We start from the raw sequence: 22,558 nt of genomic DNA, 5'->3' as shown, positions 1-22,558 counted from the left end.
GGAATTAAGCTGGTAAATGTCATTTACCAGCTTAATTCCCCCTTTTTCATAAACTTTCTTAGTTTTGTAGATTTTCCTTTCAAACCCAGGCCATGCTCTTAAAATCTTCATGAGACCCATTCTGCTTCTGTGAGATTCTGCTCTAAATTAATCATTCTTGAACATGAAACAACTGCAGTTCACACACTTCTCACAGCTCTTAACACTGAGAAATAAAGAACACAACCAACTAAACAATTTGATTAATATAAACCAGAACATTCATTTGTAGTATTACTTTTATCTCTTGAATTGATTCCTTTTAAGTTTATTTTTGCCTGTCAAGACAACTAAGTAGCACCTCTTTATATTTAACATGGAATTACAGAATCCAAGGGTGGTTTGGACTGGAAATGACCTTGAAGGCCATGGGCAGGGACACCTTGTTGCTCAACATTCTACATATTTTTTTTTTCCACATTTCTGCCCAAAATTATTTCATCAGCTGAAAGCTTTCCTTGGAGAAGAATTATCTGGAGGTATTTGTTCTGTTTGACTTGCTTGGGTGGTGCTTTCACTTGTCTGTCAGTGGAGTTTTATATCAATGTCAACAGGAGCTCAAGGGTTCTCCTTCTTCAGGAACAGGCAAGAGAATTTAAAGAATATGGGGGGGAAATGTCAGTGTTATCTGGAGTAGCTTAATTAGAATTTTTAACGATGCTACAACTGCTTTCCTCAGAGCACTTCCTGCTCTCTGTTCTGTGCTGTGGATCCAGGAACAGCCACAGGAAAAACTTTGGTTTTCTCATCCATGGGGCTGATTTCATCCTGTTGTGCACAGTGATGCATCCCAAACAATCCCAGACATGCAGAGAGTTTTTTGAGTTGTGTTTCTAAATTTTAGGGTAAATTTCAGCTGAGAAAGTTCCACTTGAGGTGCTGTTTGGAGAATTTATCCAGAGGGAATGTGCTTGGCAGCTGTGTGAAGGAGGTGAAGGAGCTGCTTCTCACAGCCAGAGTGTAAAGAGTCTGCTCTTCAGAGAACAATCACACTAAAAAAATTTACATTTTTCTTGTTCATAGAAAAATTAACGTACATTTCTCCTTAGGTTTGATAACCAATAGGATTAAAAATAATAATATATAATGGTAGTGTGTATTATATTATAATAGTTTAATTAGCAGTGGCAGCTGTTAAAAAGAGTTCAGTTTTCCTCAAAATAAATATTCCTAAGGAATCACAGCCTTCAGTGATGGTGCATTTTCTAACTTTAATTATCCAGAGATATTTTTTACCAAGGAAAAACTCAAGAGCCTATACTAGAACAACATAAGGAACTGTTCAAAGCCTAGAAATTAATTAGGAATGAGATTATGATTTTCATATGATCAGTGCTGGCTTGGATTTGTGTTTTTCATCATTGTTCCTGTCCTCAGCTTTCCCAAACCAGGAGAGTTGAATTGCCCAGGATTTGAGCTCCACCTTTGTGTTCACAAATCCAAATCTCCAAGTACAAATCCACGGAGCTTTTGGGGCACCAGGAGATCGCTTCCTTTTTCAAAATGAGCAGGAAATCGGAATATCCTGTCCTAAACCCCTGAGTCTGGGGAGGAATCTTCCCTCTGGCAGCAACGTTCAATTTAGGAAAAGCCCAAGATTTGGTGCAACCCCAAATCTTAATCCTGTTCCAGCAGGACAATTAAAACCCTCGTTAAACTCTTATCTTCACCCAATTTCCTGGAACACCCAAATGTCCCACATTTGCATACAGCTCATGTTGATGACCAAACAATTCTCCTCCCCAAATCATTCCCGAGTTCTTTGACACCCTCTGATAGCCCTTGACTGCCCTGTGCTCCTGCTTTCCTCCTCCTTCTCCCACAAAGAATCCTTTTCACCGAGGCTGGAGATAATCACCCTCATCCCCTTTGAGTTCTTCAGCTCTCACATCTTCAACGGGGGAAAAAAAAATGGAAAAATTGTGTATTTGCAGCAAGATTTTTGAAATATTCGATATAATTCAAAATTTTCAGAAAGGTTATTTGGGATGCTGTCCTCCCCATCCCCACATGCATTTCCTCCTTGCTGAGATCAGTGTCTGCTTCCCAGCAAAATGAGAAGTTTTAAAAGGAGTTTAAAATTTGAATTAACATAAAACTAAAAAGACTGTTTAAAAAAAACCAAGTCAGTGTTATTAAAATAAAAGATTTTTTTAAAATCTCACTTGGCTAGGGTTTAAGTAAACAGGATCCTTTTAGTCCTTTCCTTCCAAAAACCTGATTTTTCTTGCACACTAGCTGTCCCCAAAAATGGATATATTAATTTTTAAACCAAATTAATTAAATGAAAATATTAATTATTTAATTTTAACGCCAGAAATTGAAACATGAGCCTCAATCTGGACACTCAGGTTTACTCAGTCAACATTTGAACGGTAAAAAAAATCAAAGCAACCCTCTCAGAGAGTTTTATTTTCTAGACAGTCAAAAAACTCCAGAATGCTCCAAGATCCACAAATATAATTCAGTCACTTCCACAAATAAGGTTCAGTTTATAAGAATTTGTCATCATTACTGGACTAAAGGACTTGGGTTATGAAACTGTCTTACAAAACATTAAGAAATTCAACGACAGCATTTGGAAGATTTACAAGGGCTTTGCAACAAGAGGTTGAATGCACTACAAATACCAGTGCAGCATGTATTTCCTTCAGTGAAATACAGTGCATTTCTGTGCAAAAATACATTAAAATGTGTATTCCTAAATAAAATCAAGTACAACGAGCTAAGTTTTAAGATATGTCGTCTTCACGGCCTTTAAAAACCTTTGAGAAAGAGATTCTAATAGAAAGAACTCCCCTAAAAACATGATTTTTGATTCTTCATCAAGCACCACAGGAAGGTTTTTTTTCAACAGCCAACATCATTTTCTCAAAGCTTGTAGAGGCTGCATCTACAAATGGAAGATTTCAGGAAAAAACATCCAGAAAACAAAGTGGAAAGCACAAGCAAACGGATTTACATGAACACCCCGGTCACAAAAACGTGGAAAAACTCCATCCTCTTCTACATCCAAAAAGGCTGAAAAGAAAAACAAAGCAGCACAAAATGACAAAACTCCACAGAAAACAAAAACAAAGCAGCACAAAATGACAATTTCCCAGGAAACACCGAGTTTGGTGGAATTTTCCCTGTGGAAAAGCCACCCCCCGCCCGCCCCGGACCCCTGACAGCTCCATTCTCTAGGCACAAACACACGATGACAATCTCTAAAGACAGCAGGGTGAAGGGAAAGGTCTCTGCAGCCATTCCTGCAGCTTCCAAAGGGTTCATTTTCCCTACTCCAAGTGTCTCCACAGGCTCAGAGTTCACGCCAGGAACTTCCCAACCTTGTGGAGCACCAGCCAGAACCAGGCTGATATTCCAGGTCTAGTGGCTTCGAGCAATATTTACAATGAGGTGGAATCTTCATGACCAGAGCTGGTCACTAAATATTAATTGGATCCCTATTTACATTCCTGCCCCACTTCCATCATCGAATCTCCCAAGAAATTCAGATTATCCATGGCTCTCAAGGCAGGAAGTCCCTCCTTTATCACCCTTTGGTTTTTGGTGGACTCATCAAAAATCCAGCAGTCCAAAAGACAAACCCTGGGAGGTTAGAAGGTGCTTTTCCAAAGATTCCAGTGAGATTTACAAGCCCCACGTTTTGCTCAGGTTTTCAAGAGCACCAAGGAGCCAAAACCACAGCAGGATTTTCAGAGGAGCTCAACTCCAATCGTGGCACCCCCATGAGCTGTCTCTTCAATGTCCCTTAATTCAGATTGACTAAAACAGGGGCTCTAGAGCAGGGAATTTTGTAAAGGTCTTGTCCTGTGTTCCAGCTCCTACAAACTCAAATTTCCAGCTGCCCTGGAACAGAGATGACTGAAACTCACCCAAATTAAGGGGCAAAAAATAAAACCAGCACATTACGTGGTGACACTCCAAAAGAAGTCTCTTTTCCTTCTGCTCTTTTCAGCAGCCACCAGTAAAGTGAATTCTTTAAAAAGATCTTTGTTTCTTCTTTCCTCATCCTACCTGGTGTGGCAATGAATCCTTGGCTGCACTTGTGAGAGCAGAATCACCTCTCACAAATAAATCTGACATGACAGTGGGATTGTTTCACTGCTGGATGAAGCAGAGGGAGAAGCTGAATTGCTCTTTTTCAACGTGTACAAGAAAAGCACGAGGAACACAGAAAAAAAAAAAAAGCCTGGTTAAATCAGAGGGCTCTTGGGTTTTTTAGGTTTGCCAAGTGGAAAATCTTTACCAAAACCCTCAGGAAACAGCACCAAGTGGGAGGAACTGCTCACTCTGTGTCAGCCAAATCTGCCTACAGAATTCTGCTTCAAATTTGCCTTTTCATGAAACACCTAGGAGCAGCAGAGTGAAGAAACATTAACAGTCTAATTTCACAGTATATTTCAGTTTTGTCCCTTTGTCAGGGAACAGGAGGTCACCCCTAAGCAAACAAGCTTTCTGCTGGTGCTGGGTTTTCTTTTAAAGCTTCCCAGCCTGAATTTTAACAGCTCTTAAAAACTTGCTGCTGGAAAGGTGACAAAATCTCACCTCTTTTAAAAACCTTTAGCTGCTCCAGCAAAGAAACAGGAGGTCCACAGTGGAGGGTTTTTAAAAAAAAAAAAAAAAAAAAAAAAAAAAAAAAAAAAAAAAATTGGATAAAATCACAAAACATTAATCATGAGAGGATCCCCAAATTCTAAAAGGAATTACAGTAAAAGAGAAAGAAAAGGATTCCAAAAGGGCATTCAGAGCTCTTTTATAGCATATCTCAGATATTTCACTACTCCTCAGCTATACCAGGTGTGGATCTGGTTATTCAATCTGCCACAGTCAGAATTCCCAAGGAACCTGCCTGACAGCTTTTAACTCCTATTGTAAAAAGCTGAAAAGAATTTGGGTTTTTCTCTTAGTCCTGGCCACTAAGACATCACTATTTGTGCTTAATATTTAATCCAAGACTACTGATATCTGAGTGACATTAAAGACACAGCTGAAGATTCACAGCCTGAGCTCTTAGGAGAGGAAGATGCAGTAAAAATTCAGAAAGAGAAGCTTGATTTCTAAATTCCTGCAGTTAATTATGTGAAGTAGATTTATTCTTCCTGTCCTTTCAGCAGCAGCATTTTTTTTTGTTGTGTTTTGTTTGTTTTTTTTTGTTATCCTGGTTTTTGGGCCCTGGTTTCCAGGTCAAATCCAGTCTCAGCGAACATTTATGGTTCATAATTTAGATAACACTGTCCTAAAACAGAAGGATTACAGATTAGCTTGGAAAACTCCCAAGGTAAGAGATGTAAACCACATTTCATGTCATCTTCAGAGAAAAGGTGGTGCCCCTTTCAGATCTGGGATTAAGGACAGGATGAGTCATTATTTGAAGAAACCTGTCCCCAAAACAACCCAGAGGTGTTCCACCTGCAAAACCAAAACCAGGAGGCAGAGAAACTGCTCAAGTCCAACCTCTGTGAGCCCCAGACAGAAGATTCTTCACAGATTTCTGGTGCACAGCACTAAAAACTTAAAAAGTATTAAAAATTCCAATTCTCCCCGCGATTTAATTAAAAAACAGAATAATAGAACCCAGCACAGTGTCAATGATTGAGCAAATTGTGCAGTTTTCTGTCACAAACATCACCAGGGAACCTCTCAGTGCTCCCCCTCTCCTCTCACTGCTACATCAAAGTCTCTCTGTCCGACAAACTCCGGTGAATTTCCTGCTTGTCATCACCATCATCATCCTCAGCTGGCTCGTTTTCCTCTCCAGACTCCACATAGATGGGCCAATCATTGTCAGCATCCCCTTTTTCCTGCCCTTCCGAGGCCGTTTCCACCAGGCTGAGGTTGATGGGCACCGAGTCCTCGTGGGTGGTGGTGACACAGGTGCAGCTGTCACAGAGCCCGAAGCGCCTCAACCCCTGGGACAGGCTGTTGGTGAAGGTTCTCCTGCATCCCTTGCAGATGATGGGTTTGTTGGAGCGATGGACCTGCAGGGAAAACAGCAAATTTTGTGAGGAAAAAGGTAATTTGTTGGTTTGGAGAGATTGATGGAAGAGGGAAACAGGAATGCTTCAGCTGAAGGGGTCCCATCGTGAGTCTGGCCACAAAAATTTGGAGTAGAAAAATCATGGAATGGTTTGGGTTGGAAGGGACTTAGAGTTTGTCCAGCTCATGGACACCTTCCTTAATTCCAGGTTGCTCCAACCTGGCCTGGGACACTTCCAACAATGGGAAAACCACAACCTTACCACCCTCACAGGGCAGAATTCCTTCCCAAAATCTAATCTAACAGGTTGGGAGAACAAAATCCTCATGAACACGAATTTAACCAATATAACAAAAAACTATGTAAGAAAATTGTTTACAGCTAACAGCAGTGCCTCTGCGAGTTCACCAAACATCTCAACACTGTGTTCAGTCCAATTAAAGATTGGAAAGTGCCTGGTTTGTGAGGTGTGGCCCTGCAGAATATCTGAATATAATCCTCATGAATGTGAATTTAACCAATGAAACAAAATATTATATAAGAAAAAGCTAACAGCAGTGCCTCTGCCAGTTCACCAAACATCTCAACGCTGTGTACAGTCCCTTTAACACTTTGTGAAAATTAAAGATTAGAAAGAGGCTGGTTTGTGAGGTGTGGCACTGTGGAATATCTGAATATAATCCTCATGAATGTGAATTTAACCAATGAAACAAAATATTATATAAGAAAAACCTAACAGCAGTGCCTCTTCCAGTTTACCAAGCATCTCAACACTGTGTTCAGTCCAATTAAAGACTGGAAAGAGTCTGGTTTGTGAGATATGGCCCTGCAGAATATCTGAATATCTGTAATGCTCATGAACATGAATTTTACTAATATAACAAAAAAGTATATAAGAAAATTGTTTACAGCTAACAGCAGTGCCTCTGCCAGTTTACCAAACATCTCACCAGTCCCTCTGACACCTTGTGAAAGTTAAAGATTGGAAAGAGCCTGGTTTGTGAGGTGTGGCACTGCGGAATATCTGAATATAACCCTCACAAACGTGAATTTAACCAATATAACAAAAATTATATATAAAAAACCTAACAGTGGTGCCTCTTCCAGTTTACCAAATATCTCAACAGTATGTACAGTCCAATTAAAGATTGGAAAGAGCCTGGTTTGTGAGGTGTGGCCCTGCAGAATATCTGAATATCTGTAATGCTCATGAACACGAATTTAACCAATATAACAAAAAACTATGTAAGAAAATTGTTTACAGCTAACAGCAGTGCCCCTGCCAGTTTACCAAACATCTTAACTCTGTGTACAGTCCCTTTAACACTTTGTGAAAATTAAAGATGGGAAAGAGTCTGGTTTGTGAGGTATGGCCCTGCAGAATATCTGAATATCTGTAATGTTCATGAACATGAATTTAACCAATATAACAAAAAAGTATATAAGAAAATTGTCTAAAGCTAACAGCAGTGCCTCTGCCAGTTTACCAAACATCTTAACAGTCCCTCTGACACCTTGTGAAAGCTAAAGATTGGAAAGAGGCTGGTTTGTGAGGTGTGGCACTGCGGAATATCTGAATATAATCCTCATGAATGTGAATTTAACCAATATAACAAAAATTATATATAAAAAACCTAACAGTGGTGCCTCTTCCAGTTTACCAAACATCTCAACACTGTGTTCAGTCCAATTAAAGATTGGAAAGAGCCTGGTTTGTGAGGTGTGGCACTGTGGAATATCTGAATATAATCCTCACGAATGTGAATTTAACCAATGAAACAAAATATTATATAAGAAAAACCTAACAGCAGTGCCTCTGCCAGTTTACCAAATATCTCAACACTGTGTTCAGTCCAATTAAAGATTGGAAAGAGGCTGGTTTGTGAGGTGTGGCCCTGTAGAATATCTGAATATAATCCTCATGAACACGAATTTAACCAATATAACAAAAAACTATGTAAGAAAATTGTTTACAGCTAACAGCAGTGCCTCTGCCAGTTTACCAAACATCTCAACTCTGTGTACAGTCCCTTTAACACCTTGTGAAAATTAAAGACTGGAAAGAGGCTGGTTTGTGAGGTGTGGCACTGTGGAATATCTGAATATAATCCTCATGGATGTGAATTTAACCAATGAAACAAAATATTATATAAGAAAAAGCTAACAGCAGTGCCTCTGCCAGTTTACCAAGCATCTCAACACTGTGTTCAGTCCAATTAAAGATTGGAAAGAGCCTGGTTTGTGAGGTGTGGCCCTGTGGAATATCTGAATATAATCCTCATGAACATGAATTTAACCAACATAACAAAAAATTATATAAAAAAACCCTAACAGCAGTGCCTCTGCCAGTTCACCAAACATCTCACCAGTCCCTCTGACACCTTGTGAAAGTTAAAGATGGGAAAGAGCCTGGTTTGTGAGGTGTGGCACTGCGGAATATCTGAATATAACCCTCACAAATGTGAATTTAACCAATATAACAAAAATTATATATAAAAAACCTAACAGTGGTGCCTCTTCCAGTTTACCAAATATCTCAACAGTATGTACAGTCCAATTAAAGATTGGAAAGAGCCTGGTTTGTGAGGTGTGGCCCTGCAGAATATCTGAATATCTGTAATGCTCATGAACACGAATTTTACTAATGTAACAAAAAACTATGTAAGAAAATTGTTTACAGGTAACAGCAGTGCCTCTGCCAGTTTACCAAACATCTTAACTCTGTGTACAGTCCCTTTAACACTTTGTGAAAATTAAAGATTAGAAAGAGTCTGGTTTGTGAGGTGTGGCCCTGGGTAATATCTGAATATAATCCTCATGAACATGAATTTAACCAACATAACAAAAAATTATATAAAAAAACCCTAAAAGCAGTGCCTCTGCCAGTTTACCAAACATCTCAACTCTGTGTACAGTCCCTTTGACACCTTGTGAAAGTTAAAGATTGGAAAGTGCCTGGTTTGTGAGGTGTGGCACTGCAGAATATCTGAATATAATCCTCATGAATGTGAATTTAACCAATATAACAAAAATTATATTAAAAAACCTAACAGCAGTGCCTCTGCCAGTTTACCAAACATCTCACCAGTCCCTCTGACACCTTGTGAAAGCTAAATCTTGGAAAGAGGCTGTTCAGTGTGGCGTTTGTGACTCACGCTGAGCGCGTGGCTGCGCAGGTGCTCCTGGCGCGTGAAGCGTTTCCCGCAGGTGTCGCAGGGGTACGGCCTCTCCCCGGTGTGAGAGCGGATGTGGCGCTTGAGGATCCCCTTCTGCTTGGCCGTGTAAGGGCAGAAGGGGCACTTGTGCAGCTTGATGGGCACCACCAGCACGTCACCTTGGGGATAAAAACACACTGGGTTAGCTCAGGCATTGTCTGAGCCTCTGCTCACCGTGCTCGTCCTGCTCGCTGTGTTTTCCTCCTCTTCCCTGTGCTTGGCTCACCTGGGATTTCCTCAGCTTGTGGCACTGCAGGATTCATCCAGCTGCCCTGGAAAATCAGCCTGACTGCTGCTCACGACAGCAAAATGTTAATTTTATTTTAGGAAGCGTTTTAATCAAGTATCAAAAAAATCTGCTTTTAGTGAAGTGGGGTCTCTGCTCCATCCCAGCCATTTCCTTTTTTTATTATTAAACAATTAGCATTAAACAGCACCAGAAATGAAAACCTTTAACACAATCTGCAGGCAGGAACAGCACAGTTTGTCCATGTGCTTTCAAATTTAGATATGAAAAATATGACTCCTTGTTCCTACTGCTTTCCTGTTGGGAATAATGAGATGAAGGACTCCAATATTATTTCCTGACAATATTTGACTGTTCCTAAAACCAAACCACAATGAATACACGATTTATAGAGTCAGCTGCAAAACCAGAATTCAATTTGAAGATCCCATTTTACAGAAATGTGGACATTGCCAACTTTTCCAGCACCAGCCCAGCTTCCCTTCCAGCAGAAAGGTGGAGATGTGATGCCAAAGGATTCATTTTCCCTGGTCCAGGCCCTGTTTCAGGGAAATGCTTTGTGTGTCAAGCAGGTGAGGCTGCAGAGCATTCTTTATATTAAGGTTTATCCAACCCACTATCAAAAAAGGTGTGTCTGGAATTAATGATGTGAGTGAGAGTCGGCTCACCCCATTTTGGAGCTTCCCAAGGGATTGCAAATCCCTGCTGGGCATTTAGAGCATCATTAAAACCCCAACCAACCCAGTTCTTAGTCCTGCATTGCTCCCAGTGCTCTACAGGCAGCTGTGTCCCCTCCTTCTGCTATGAAGGATGACTGGAACAGAGGTGGACACTTGAAAAGAAGTGACATTTATCTCATCTCTTAACCTGAGTGCACCATTCTTTTATCAGGACTTTATATTTTCTCATTTCTGGTGCCTTGTGAAGAAGCTGAGGCAGCAGCACCACTGAAAACTGAGAAACTCCCACTCTCCTCACTGCTACAAAGTCCTACTTTAGCACAGAAACTGAAGGAAAATTTGGTTTCTTTTCCCTCACTCCTACTCAAAACCCATCTCCCACTAACATTTCTGACACACTGTCAGGACTCCTGATGTTCCCTATCAAACTCTGGAAGCATTTCCCTTTTAATGACTCATGAACAGCCTGGAGATGTTGAGAGAGGGGGAAAAAAAAAAGGAGTAAAATTTGTGTGTTGGATGTTCTTGCCTTGCCACATGTCAAAAAAGCACCAGCATGAGTGGTGACAGCTCTGCTCTGAGAGTAAACCTGGATTTGTGATTTTATCAGTGCCCTGTTTGATAGCAGGGAGAGGATTTGTCACTTTTATTGGCTCTAAGGTCACACAGGCAGCTTGAGCTGGAGATGACAGGAAAATAAACTCGCTGGCTACAGCCATGGTTTGTGAGAGCCACCTCCTGTCCTCAAAAAGCTGCTTGGACAAGGCACTTATGAAAAACCAGATGAAATGCCCAAATCTTTAATTATCCACATCAGGAGAAATGCACATGGGCACGATTTTCTTCTTCTCCAGGTGCCTGACAATGCTGCCAGGAAATATTCCTGAGATTTTCCAAATGGTGCCAGGCTAGGGGCAGCTGAAAAGTGAAAAAAGCCTCATTTTTATGTTATACCACGGTATTGAAAGCTTTCAGTGCTCCTAAAGGACTCGTAGGAATCCCTCAGCATTGGATAAAACTGATTCCTGCCCTCTGAAATTCCAAGCAGGAGCAAACAGAGCAGCACTGGCAGGAGCTGTGATGGGATGAGCTCCTCCAGCTGCACCAGCTCCTGCAGCAGATCCCTCCTGTGGCAACTCAGTTCCTGTTGGATTGCTCTTTGTGACCATCAGGAGTGAAAAATTCCCTTTAAAAACGGACCTGGCATTCAGTGAGGTCCCAGTGAGTTTGTTTATTAAAAAAGAATCACCCCCAGTGCAGCCTGGGGCTGTCAGGAATACTCACCTGCCACAGCTGCACCGAACAAACGAGTACAGCTGCTTTAAAAGTGCACAACAAGAGTTTATTTCACCGTGCCAAAATATTCTTGAACAAGGAGTAACAAAAAAAAAAGCTGCCCAACAAAGCTGTTCCCTCCTCCATCTCACAGCCTGCACCTCCCCTGAGTCCTCTCACCTGTGTCCTCACCATACCAGTCGCTGTGAATGTCCATCATGGAGCTCACGGCTACTCCTGCATCCTCAGCCCTAGCCTCAAATCCCCGGACAAAGTGATGCACCACGTCCTCCTTCCTCGGGGCCGAGCTGTTGCGCAGCAGAGCCTCCAGGAACTGCTTCATGTGGTAATTATTGCACAGCTCCACGGGCTGCCCCTCTTCCATCTGCTCCAGCGATATGGGCGTGGGATACTGCGGCAGCCGCTCGCCCACCTCCACCTCCGCCTCCTCGGGGTCGAACTCCACCTTGGGTTGCACCACTTTGGGCAGCTCGGAGTCGCTGCTCAGAGGGTCCCTGGCCACCAGCTGCAGGGGGTGGCAGCTGCTGCAGTCCCCGCAGGGAGGGTCCTGCTGGCACTCCTGGGTGCTCTCCTTCTCCTGCAGGGAGGACACGGAGGCAGAGCTCTTGGAGCCCAAGGAGGTGCCCTCCCTGGCTGAGCTGCCGCTGTCAGCCTGGTAAAAAGCCGCCTCCCTCTCGATTTTCCTGCAGATGTCCAAGGAGGACCTGATGTAGCTTTTGCAGAAGTTGACCACGTCGGTCATCTGCAGGTAGCTGGCGGCTGACATCACCTCGATCACGTTCTCCCCGCACAGATCCAGCTTCCCGGAGTAGAGGAAATCCAGGATGATGGAGAAAGCCTCGGAGGTGACGATGTCCAGCGAGGCCGTGCTGTGCCGCCCGCTGTCCTGGATGTAGTGGATGAGCAGCGCTCGGAAGTAGCCGCTGTTGGCGAACAGGATGTTCTTGTGGGCTTTGAAGATCCTGCCCTCCACGATGATGCTGCAGTCGCAGAAGAAATCCCGCTTGCGCTGCTCGTTCAGCTCCCCCAGCAGCTTGGTGTAGTAGGACTGCACCTCCATGGCTGTGCCGGGAACAGAGAGAGCCGTCAGCACCGGTACACCGGGCACAGCAGGCACACCGGGGACACCGGGCACACCGGTACCGCGGCTACACCGGGGACACCGGGCACACTGGTACCGCCACCCCCTCCCAGTGCTGGGACACCGGGTACACCGGTACACCGGGCACAGCAGGCACACCGGGGACACCGGGCACACCGGGGACACCGGTACCGCCACCCCCTCCCAGTGCTGGGACACCGGGCACACGGGCACACCGGGGACACCGGTACCGCCACCCCCTCCCAGTGCTGGGACACCGGGTACACCGGGCACACGGGCACACCGGGCACACCGGTACCGCCACCCCCTCCCGGTACCGCGGCTACACCGGGCACACCGGGTACACTGGCACCGCGGGCACACCGGGCACATGGGGTACACCAGGCACACGGGCACACCGGGCACACCAGTACCACCACCCCCTCCCAGTGCTGGGACACCGGGTACACCGGGCACACGGGCACACCGGTACCACGGGGACACCGGGCACACCGGTACCGCCACCCTCTCCCGGTACCGCGGCCACACCGGTACACCGGGTACACTGGCACACCGGCACCGCGGGCACACGGGCACCGCCACCCCTTCCCGGCGCTGCGGGGACACCGGGTACACCGGGTATCCCGGCACCGCCACCCCCGCCCGGCGCTGCGGGGACACCGCCGGTACCGAGACAGGAGGAGCCGCGCCCCGGAGCGACCGCCAAGGATCGTCCTACCCAGCCCCGGGGGTCCGTCCCGCCCGGTACCGGGGGTCCCACACCCCTTCAAGGACCGTCCCGCCCGGTACCGGGAGTCTCGCATCCCCACCAAGGTCCGTCCTGCCCGGTACAGCATCCCCGGGAACGCCAAGGACCGCCCTGCCCGGTCCCGGGATACCCCGCCACGCCAAGGACCGTCCTGCCCGGTACCGGGAGCCCGACCTGCCCGGTACTGGGAGCCCGCCCTGGCCGGTCGCGGGGTGCCCCGGAACGCGTCCCCGCCCACCCTAAGGAGCGCTCGGTGTCCATCGCTCACCTCCGCCCGGCCCCGCTCCCGGCCCCGCTCCCGGTCCCGCCCGGCCGCCGTACCCGGGCCGCGCCCCCGGGGCGGGGACAGGAAGTGACGTCAGAGCGGCTCCGGGGCGGGGCCCGCGGGGTGAGGGGTCGGTAAATATTGGTGACGTCACACCGCCAAGATGGCGGAGGGGTGAGCGGAGCACGGCCGGGGGGCGGCGGGACCGGGACCGGGATCGCAGTGGGGATGGGCGGCGGCGAGGGGGGAACCGGGGCGGGGCTGGGGCTTGGGGGACGGAATCTGGGGTCAGGGTCTGGATCTGGGTTTGGAGTCGGGATCTGGGGTCCGGCTCTGAAGCTGCGGTTTGGATCTGGGGTGTGGGTCTGTGTGTGGGATCGAGATCTGGGTCTGGGGTCTGTGTGTGGAATCGGGATCTGGGGTGTGGGTCTGGGGTCTGTGTGTGGGATCGGAGTCGGGATCTGGGTCTGGGGTCTGGATCTGGGATCGGGATCAGGATCTGGGATCCGTGTATGGGATCGAGATCTGGGTCTGGGGTCTGTGTGTGGGATCGGGATCAGGATCTGGGATCGGGATCGGGATCTGGGTCTGCGGTCTGTGTGTGGGATAGGGGTCGGGATCTGGGATTGGGGTCGGGATCTGGGATTGGGGTCGGGATCTGGGATCCGTGTATGGGATCGAGATCTGGGTCTGGGGTCTGTGTGTGGGATCGGGATCTGGGATCTGGGGTGTGGGTCTGGGGTCTGTGTGTGGGATCGGGGTCGGGATCTGGGATCTGGATCTGGGATCGAGATCTGGGATCAGAATCTCGGGTTTGGATCTGCGGTCTAGCTCTGGCTCTGGGTTTGGGATCTGAGGTCGGGGTACGGGATCCTGGTTTGGGGTCGGGATCTGGGATCTGGGATGTGGCAGCTCGGTCTGGGATCCTGGTTTGGGGTCGGGATCTGGGATGTGGCAGCTCGGTCTGGGATCCTGGTTTGGGGTCGGGATCTGGGATGTGGCAGCTCGGTCTGGGATCCTGGTTTGGGGTGGGGATGTGGGATCTGGGATGTGGCAGCTCGCTTTGGGATCCCGGTTTGGGGTCGGGCTGTGGGATCTGGGTGTGGGTTTGGGCTCCATGCTCGTGTCCCCGTGTCGTGACGCCGTGCCCTGTCCCCGCAGGGAGGACGGGGGCTGGTGGCGGAGCTGGCTCCAGCAGAGCTACCAGGCTGTCAAGGAGAAGGTGGGAACCGCCGGGATCAGCCGGGACCGGGCGGGCGGGACCTGCGGGCGGGGCCTGCGGGGCGGCCCCGGGAGCCCAGCGAGCACAGCCCGGGAGGGTCTCCCCAAACTGGGATCGGGATGGATTTTCTGGGGATCTTCTGGCTGTGTGAACACTGGGTCATGTTGGGCTGTGTCATGTGAAAATCACCTCTGAGCAGAGAGGGTTGTGCTTCCAGCGTTGTTTTGTGGTGTGTAATTTCCTGCTTGTGTTAATTATACACAAGACTTAAACCCAGGCTTTTCCCAACCTGTGTTTTTTCTAGTCTTGGGTTAAAAACCTCCTGGAATGTGTTTTGGGCATAGCAGATGCAGTTGTTATTCAGGTTATTCTGGTGTTACGCATTGCCCAGGTTGGGGTGAGGGCTCAGTTGGGCTAAAATCTCCCACTTGAGATTTTGTAACGTGCTGGGGGCGATCATGGCTTTGTTGGGGATCCAAGAGTCTGGAGAATGCATCTGCTGTCTCCTTGCAGTCCACAGAGGCTCTGGAATTCATGAAGCGGGACCTGGCTGAGTTCACCCAGGTGGTGCAGCACGACACCGCCTGCACCATCGCCGCCACCGCCAGCGTGGTCAAGGACAAGCTGGCAGTGAGTAGGGGCTGGGAGAGCTTAAACATCATCCAGTGCCACCCTGCCATGGGCAGGGACAGCTTCCACCATCCCAGGGTGCTCCAAGCCCTGTCCAACCCGGCCTGGGATAATTCCAGGGATGGAACAACCACAGCTTCTCTGGGAATTCCATCCCACCACCCTCACAGAGAAGAATTCCTTCCCAATATCCCATCTAACCCCACCTTCCTTCAGCTTGAGGCCATTCCCCCGTGTCCTGGGACTCTGTGCACTTGTGGGTGAGCACAGAAGGTCCCTGTGGTTCCCTCTGCACTGTGCTGAGCAGAGGTGACGCTGGCAGTGTCACTGTAGGGTGACACAGCTCTCCACACGAGCTGTGAGCCTCAGCCCTGCACAGCTGCTGCTGGGACAGTCCCACCCCAAACCAGGCACCCCCAAACCTGGCTGTGTCCTTCCCACAAGGCCTCAGCTCAGCTGTCCTCGAGGCAGGTGCCTCCCACCAAATCCTTCCAGCCCAGCCTCCTCCACAGCACTCTCCTGAAGGGGGAGATCCTGCTTTCTTAAGGATCCTAGCCAGAAATTCTGGGATGTTACTGACACTGTACTGCCTCTTCCCTCGAAGAGGGCGGAAGGCTCCTCAGGTGCCACGGAGAAGGTGAGGAAGGGGCTGTCTGACTTCCTGGGGGTCATCTCGGATACCTTTGCTCCCTCACCGGACAAGACCATTGACTGTGACGTTATCACACTGATGGCAACACCCTCAGGTACCACCGAGCCCTACGACAGTGCCAAGGTGATTGTCTCATTCTGGGGTGTGGCACCTGAGCCCTGTCCCCTGGCTCTGCTGCTGGCCCTTCCCTGACAGCTGTCCCCATGTGTCTCCTCCAGGCTCGTCTCTACAGCCTCCAGTCCGACCCAGCCACCTACTGCAATGAGCCTGATGGTATGGGAGGGTGCAGGGGGGTGCAGGGGGCTGTCCCCAGAGGGTCTGGGGGCCAGCTGGAATTCCCTGAAGCCTTTGGCCACCAGGGCTGGCTTGGCTGTAGCTGGGACCAGCTATAAAGAGCAGATCCGGCTCTCACCTCAAGGACCAGCTTAGGCTGAATTTACTGGCCTGGTTTAAATAGGTGCCTTGGACTGGTGGAGGGGTTCTGAGCCCTGTCTCTCTCTCCTCCTTTGCCCCTAGCATCTCTCTAATGAAACTTCCCCAAACTCTGGCTTGTGCCAAGGATTGTTACCCCTGTGCTTGTCCCAAACAGGCCCTGCTGAGCTGCTGGAGGCCTGGCTCGCTCAGTTCAGCCTGGAGGAGAAGAAAGGGGAGATTGCAGAGCTGCTGGCAACCAGCCCTTCCATACGAGCACTCTACACCAAAATGGTGAGGCCCTGCCTGGGGAATTCCTCACTTGGGGAACGCTGCAGGAGAGCCCTGAGCTCTTTGTCCCCTGCAGCTGGAATGGAAACAGCCCTGGTTGTGTGGTAAACTATGGAAAAATGGTTGGAATAAAATGGGAGCTGCAGGCTTTGGGAGGAGAGAGGGGCACAGCTGCAGCTGCAGCTCTCTCTCTCTGAGGGGCTCATCCCTTTCCCTGATCCCTTTCCCAGGTCCCTGTGGCTGTTTCCCACTTGGAGTTCTGGCAGCGCTACTTCTACAAATTGCATCGCCTGGAGCAGGTGGGCCAGGCTGGGGGGCTGACTGGGGGTGCTTTTCCTGGGAAAACAGGGATCTGGGCTGACTCCTTGGAATCAGTGATGCCAAAATGCCTGGGGGAAGAAAGGGACTGGGGATGTGAGTGGCTGCTGGTGTTGAATTCCCTGCAGGATGAAGCCCGGAGGGAGGCTCTGAAGCAGCGAGCGGAGCAGAGCATGCACCAAGAGGAGCCAGGCTGGGAGGAGGATGAAGGTGGGACAGGTTTTGGGGCTCTGGGAGGTTTGTGGAGAATTTGTCCTGGGGTGATGGTTCCTTCTCAATCCCACAAATGGCAATGGGCAGTGAAGGGGCAGCTCTGATCTCTGCCCTGTGAGCAGTGATGGGATCTGAGGAAATGTCTGGAGCTGTCTCAGGGTGGTTTAGGTTGGATATCAGGAAAATGCTCTTCCCCCTGAGGGTTCTGGGGCACTCCAGGGAATGGGCACGGCCCCAAAGCTGCCAGAGCTGCAGGACAGTGCTTTCAGGGATGCACAGGGTGGGATTGTTGGGATGTCTGTGCAGGGCCAGGGGTTGGACTGGATGATCCCTGTGGACTCCTCCCAGCTCAGGACATCCTGTGATTCTGTCAAATCCAGCTCCCAGCCCAGCTGCTGCTGCACTTGCTGAAACATCTCTCACTTCTCTTCTGCCTCCCTACAGAGGAGTTCTTGGGGATGTCCCCCCTGCCTTGTGCAAACATCACATTTCCAGGAGCAGCACAGAAAGAACCCGCCCCAGCAGCCCCGGAGGGAAACCACCCCGCTGCTCCCCAGGGCTCCTCCGGGGAGAGCTGGGCTGTGCTGCCCCCAGAGCTGGTCCCAGTGGAGCAGAGCCCCTCGGAGAGCAGCGAGAGCGTGTCCCTTGTGACTCAGATTGCAAACCCTGCCTCTGTGCCTGCCACCCAGCTACAGACTGCAGCTGCACCCACGGGCACCGGGGACCTCTCCCAGAGGCTGGTGGAGGCCACCTTGGAAGAGCAGAGCTCCCTGGCAAAGCCCTCAGAAGCTGCTCATCCTTCTGCACCTGCCGAGGAATCAGCAGCATCCTCGGAGCCGGCAGCAGGAGCAGAGCTCAGAGAGCTGGAGAGCAAAGGCAGGACAGAGACTCTGAGAGAGGAAGGGCCCACAGACCTGAGAGTCTTCGAGCTCAACTCGGATAGTGGCAAATCCACCCCCTCCAACAACGGCAAGAAAGGTTTGTGTGGGGCCTGGGAACTCACTCGGAGGGGCAGCTCTTGGGGAAAGGGCTCTGGGTTTGTGGTGATGAGGCAGAGGAAAGACATCAAAGGTCTTCTGGCTGAGCAAAGCAGCCTTTTGTTCCCTGGATGCCAGAAAGGCTGTGTTATGTGGAGGGAATGTGGGGATTCCTTCCCTTCTGCCTGTCATCCCCAGGAGTGTCCCTGCTGGGACAGTAACAGTCCCCATATCTAAATCCCTCCTGTCCTTCCATATCTGCTGCATTTTCTGTGTGACTGGAACCTGACACATTCTAGTTCTCCCAGACCAGAGGAGAAAATGTTTCAGCACCCACCTCTCCCACTTGTTCTGCACCAGTCCTGGCTGTGAGGGACACAGGCTCGGTCCGTCCCATCTCTGTCAGGGAGCTGTTCCTAGGAATGTGGAGGCTTTCCCTCCTCAGGCATGCTGTGGCAGCTGTGAGCCTTGGGAATTCCAGGGCTTTGGGGACAGCTCTGGTGGCTCAGTGGGGATGTTTGTGCTTCCAGGCTCCAGCACAGATATCAGTGAGGACTGGGAAAAAGACTTTGATCTGGACATGACGGAAGAGGAGGTGCAGCTGGCACTCTCAAAGGTGGAAATGTCTGGGGAGGTGAGTCAGGGGAAGCAAAACTGCCCCCCAAAATCATCACCAACCCCTCAGGGTGCTGCTGCATGAGCAGAGTGGGGCTGGTGGGATGAGCCAGCAGGTTTCCCAAGGGGAACAGAGCAGGCAAATCCCTCTTGCGAAGGTGTGGGAGTGTGAGGATACATCAAGCTTTGTGCTGGCTCAGGTGCCCTGGACAGGAGGAGCTGTTGAGTTACAGAAACAAGCTCAGAAATAGTTCAGAAATTAATTTCCTTTTGTTTGCAGCTGGAAGATGAAGAGTGGGAAGACTGGGAATAAAGCAGCTGCTTCCAGTGTGTGTCACAGGCTCATTTCCACCATCGAATGTGAATTCAATCACGGACCGGCTGTTCCTTTGTGTGTGACTGTGCTGGGGGTTGCAGTTCCAGGCTGGAGGAGTTCCATTCCTGCTAAAACCTCTGGGCAGCAAGTGACCCCTTCAGATCCAGGAGGAGGAAGCAGGAGGTCACTGGCACACAGGAGCCCGACTTCTGCAAAGGTCCTAGAGACTGGCCAAGCCAAAACTGCCCCTGATGTGTCAGGAAGAAGCAGAGTGAGGGGTCCCTGGGGCCAGCTGGGCACTCAGAGCCCTGCCAGGTGTGTTGGGTGCTGCCAGGCTGCCAGCTGGCTCCTTCCTTGCTTGTGTGTGCACGTGTAACCTTCAGCTGAGAGGCTCCTGGATGTGGCTGTGCCTGCTCCGCTCGCTGCTCCGCAATTCCCACCCGGAAAGCAACACCCAGGGAGGGCCTGAGGTCTGGAGGTGCTGCAGAAAAAGGCTCATGGCTTTGACCCTAGAAGGAGCCAACCCCTGCCAAACCCTGAGCTTCTGCCTGGCTTTTTGTCTTGGAAGCTTTTTCTCAAGGAAACTCCCGTTTCCAGCAGTTCCTCGAAGAGCCAAGGCCTGCTGCTCCCCCCTTTGCAGCTGCTCCACCTTCCTGCACTGGGTTTTGTGTCTTTCTAGTTAAATTCTCCAAGCAAAATCCTCGTGGCTTGCTCTTCCTCGAGCCCTGCTGGGCTGGCAGTGGTTTGGGTCACCTGGGAACAGAAGAACAGAACTCCTCATGTTGGTGCCTAGTTCTGCCCTTGCAAAGGCCCAGCCTGACCCACTGACCACTTCAAACTCTGCTTGACCAGCCTGGGGAGGGAGAGGCTCCCAAATTCAGGTGGTCCCTGCTGGCTGAGGCTGTGTGTCCCCATCTGACCCCGTCCCACCCGTGCCAGGCCCTGCAGACACCACGAGCTTTGCTTTGGGTTCCTTCAGTTCAGCCCCTGAGACTGCTTGCAACACTTCCTTCAGCCCCACGGCCTCTTTTTGGGGCAGTTTCCTTGTCACAGCAGGAGATGCTGCTAATGCTCAGTTATCCCAAGGGGACAGTGCCCTTGCTGCTCTCCCTGGCCTTTGGGGTGGTGGGGTGACACTTTCTGCCTTTGTCCTGCCCCACTGGGGCTGGGGGTTTCCTGCTGGGTTTGGACAGCATTAAACGAGGCACACTTGGCAAGAGTTGGGGTTTTGGGGTTGGGTTTTCCGCCTTTGGGGTGACTCCTGGTGGGAGCATCCCTGTCCCAACAAAGCCCTGGGGACAGCTCTGCTCCTGCCTGGGGTGTGGTGGGTCCAGCAGAGCCTCACCTTGTCCTGGCTCAGATTATGGTGGGCAGGGGACACAGGGGACACCAGTGGGGACCTGGGGCTGGTGTGAGTCCCAGCTGATCCTACAGCAGAGCTCGAGGGTGCAGCATCTGTGTCACTTTCTTTTCTTCTTTAGTTGAATTAACCGTTGGGTTGGTTGTGCAATATTCTCTGTTCTTGAACTATTCCGCATCTCCCTGAGCCTTTTCTAGCTGGGGTGACAAACCAGGAACAATTCTAACAGCTGGTAGTTTTGTAACAATGACTTTCTCCAAACCTTTTACAGACTTGCAGTTAACAGCAATTAAAGGAGTTCTCAGAGTCTCTGCCTGTCCCCGGTGTTCTCATTTCCTGTAGGGTGAGGATGGCACAATTCTTCTTTCATCTCCCTCAAGAGAGGGAAGGGAGCCCCCACTGCCACTCCTCAAACTCTGTCCCCTGCTTTTCAGGGCTCTGAGTGACCCCACAAAGCCACCCAGTGTGACTCAGGGCTTGTTTCTGCCTGGCACATCACCCGTGAGCCCGGCTGGGTGGGAAGCACCATCCATTGGGATATTCCCACATCCTGTGACACCACGGGGCTGCTGCCACTGCAGGGATTTCATCCCAAGGATCCCCAAGGGATGCTGCTCATGGGGAATGCTGGGCTCCAGCAGCGCTTCCCCTTCAGGCAGCCAAGGGAACGGGACACGAATGAGGGACACGAATGGCAGGACAGGGGACAGAACCCAAGTGATGGGACATTAGTGACAGGACAAGTGACAGGACACGAGTGACAGAACAAGTGACGGGCCACAGGACATGAGTGACAGGACACAAGTGACGGGACAGGTGACAGGACACGAGTGACAGGACACGAGTGACAGGACAAGTGACAGGACAGGTGACAGGACACGAGTGACAGGACAAGTGACAGGACAAGTGACAGGACAAGTGACAGGACACGAGTGACAGGACACGAGTGACAGGACACGAGTGACAGGACAGGTGACAGGACACAAGTGACAGGACACGAGTGACAGGACAGGTGACAGGACAGGTGACAGGACACGAGTGACAGGACACGAGTGACAGGACAGGTGACAGGACAGGTGACAGGACACGAGTGACAGGACACGAGTGACAGGACAAGTGACAGGACACGAGTGACAGGACAGACACGAGTGACAGGACACGAGTGACAGGACAGGTGACAGGACAGGTGACAGGACACGAGTGACAGGACACGAGTGACAGGACACGATTGACAGGACAGACACAAGTGACAGGACACGAGTGACGGGACAAGTGACAGGACACGAGTGACAGGACAAGTGACAGGACAAGTGACAGGACAGGTGACAGGACACGAGTGACAGGACAAGTGACAGGACAAGTGACAGGACGCGGCCGCCGGGGCAGTTCCTCCCCCGCTCGCTGGGGGCGCCCGAGGCCCGCGGCCGCGCCCCGCCGCTCTCCGCGCGCACAACTTTGGCCCCGCGCGGCCGCCGTCCGGCCCGCGCCCCGCCCGGTGCCGCCATATTTTGGCCGCCGCCGCCACCACCGGAGCCGCCGCCGCAGCCGCCGCGATGGGTGAGGGCCTTGAGGGGCGGGCGCGGCCCGAGGAGCACCGGGCACGGCCCGAGGAGCACCGGGCACGGCCGAGGGGATGGGGTGGAGCCGGAGGAGGCGCCCCGAGGCTGGGCACGGCGCACAGCCCGTCCGCCCCGCGCTGCCGCCGCCCTCGCCTCTCACCGGCGTCCCGGGCGCTCCCGGGGCTGAGGGCGGCGGGCCCGGCGCGGCCGCTGAGTCATCCCGGGGCCGCTCCCGGCGGCTCTGGGGGCGCGGGGGCCTTCAGGGGGCTCTCGGTGAGGGCGGCCCGGGGGTTGTGACCGCTTCGGGCAGCGCCAACAGCGGCTCTGGGGGGCTGCGGGGCGGAGCGGGAGCTGTGGGGGGTTAATGGTGAAATAGCGGAGATTTGGGGGTGTCGGTGCTGCAGAACCCCGGGTTTGGC

At 50.7% G+C, this 22,558-nt stretch overlaps 3 protein-coding genes across 7 annotated transcripts in view; 2 read left to right on the top strand and 1 right to left on the bottom strand.

The window, feature by feature from the left end:
• Positions 1 to 2,377: 2,377 nt before the first annotated feature.
• On the bottom strand, positions 2,378 to 13,683 carry ZBTB8B (zinc finger and BTB domain containing 8B). Its single transcript, XM_058856638.1, has 4 exons — positions 13,579 to 13,683; positions 11,620 to 12,522; positions 9,178 to 9,356; positions 2,378 to 6,023 (listed from the first exon to the last, which is right to left on the bottom strand). The coding sequence occupies exons 2-4, from the start codon at positions 12,518 to 12,520 to the stop codon at positions 5,712 to 5,714; spliced, it is 1,392 nt and encodes a 463-aa protein (XP_058712621.1). The 5' UTR covers positions 12,521 to 12,522; positions 13,579 to 13,683; the 3' UTR covers positions 2,378 to 5,711.
• BSDC1 (BSD domain containing 1) lies at positions 13,682 to 20,889 on the top strand. Of its 3 annotated transcripts, XM_058856633.1 has the most exons (11): positions 13,683 to 13,749; positions 14,737 to 14,797; positions 15,311 to 15,427; positions 16,032 to 16,202; positions 16,298 to 16,352; positions 16,669 to 16,784; positions 17,012 to 17,080; positions 17,228 to 17,309; positions 17,757 to 18,290; positions 18,820 to 18,923; positions 19,185 to 20,889. In XM_058856633.1, exons 1-11 carry the CDS (start codon positions 13,739 to 13,741, stop codon positions 19,215 to 19,217), a joined length of 1,353 nt encoding a protein of 450 aa, XP_058712616.1. In that variant the 5' UTR covers positions 13,683 to 13,738; the 3' UTR covers positions 19,218 to 20,889. The 3 variants fall into 3 exon arrangements, with proteins under 3 accessions (XP_058712614.1, XP_058712616.1, XP_058712613.1); XM_058856631.1 differs by lacking the exon at positions 19,185 to 20,889 and having other exon boundaries at positions 13,682 to 13,749; positions 18,820 to 19,004; XM_058856630.1 differs by lacking the exon at positions 13,683 to 13,749 and having other exon boundaries at positions 14,678 to 14,797.
• The window catches only part of KPNA6 (karyopherin subunit alpha 6), a 17,964-nt gene continuing 14,801 nt past the window's right edge, over positions 19,396 to 22,558 (top strand). Inside the window, exon 1 of one of the 3 annotated variants that reach the window (XM_058856625.1) lies at positions 19,396 to 19,535. Coding sequence is in view for 2 of the 3 variants with exons in the window: in XM_058856623.1 (XP_058712606.1) it covers positions 22,214 to 22,412 (199 nt within the window). In the remaining variant the exon portion in view is untranslated. Of the gene's footprint in view, positions 19,536 to 22,002; positions 22,138 to 22,181; positions 22,413 to 22,558 lie in introns of those variants that run through there. The other 2 variants (XM_058856624.1, XM_058856623.1) reach the window with 2 other exon arrangements.

Source organism: Poecile atricapillus, chromosome 24 (genome assembly GCF_030490865.1).
Source record: "Poecile atricapillus isolate bPoeAtr1 chromosome 24, bPoeAtr1.hap1, whole genome shotgun sequence".
Taxonomy (NCBI): Eukaryota; Metazoa; Chordata; class Aves; order Passeriformes; family Paridae; genus Poecile; species Poecile atricapillus.
Note: the sequence above shows the minus strand (reverse complement) of the source record. Positions and strands in the feature narration are given on the sequence as shown.

Excerpts from the sequence above, each read along its gene's own strand:
- ZBTB8B (XM_058856638.1), bottom strand. The coding sequence starts at position 12,520 with ATGGAGGTGCAGTCCTACTACACCAAGCTGCTGGGGGAGCTGAACGAG. Across the intron at positions 9,357-11,619 it reads CTGGTATGGTGAGGACACAG|GTGACGTGCTGGTGGTGCCC; the intron begins GTGAGAGGACTC and ends TTTATCCCCAAG. Across the intron at positions 6,024-9,177 it reads TGCGCAGCCACGCGCTCAGC|GTCCATCGCTCCAACAAACC; the intron begins GTGAGTCACAAA and ends TTTTCCCTGCAG.
- BSDC1 (XM_058856630.1), top strand. The coding sequence starts at position 14,693 with ATGCTCGTGTCCCCGTGTCGTGACGCCGTGCCCTGTCCCCGCAGGGAG. Across the intron at positions 14,798-15,310 it reads ACCAGGCTGTCAAGGAGAAG|TCCACAGAGGCTCTGGAATT; the intron begins GTGGGAACCGCC and ends GTCTCCTTGCAG. Across the intron at positions 15,428-16,031 it reads TGGTCAAGGACAAGCTGGCA|AGGGCGGAAGGCTCCTCAGG; the intron begins GTGAGTAGGGGC and ends CTTCCCTCGAAG.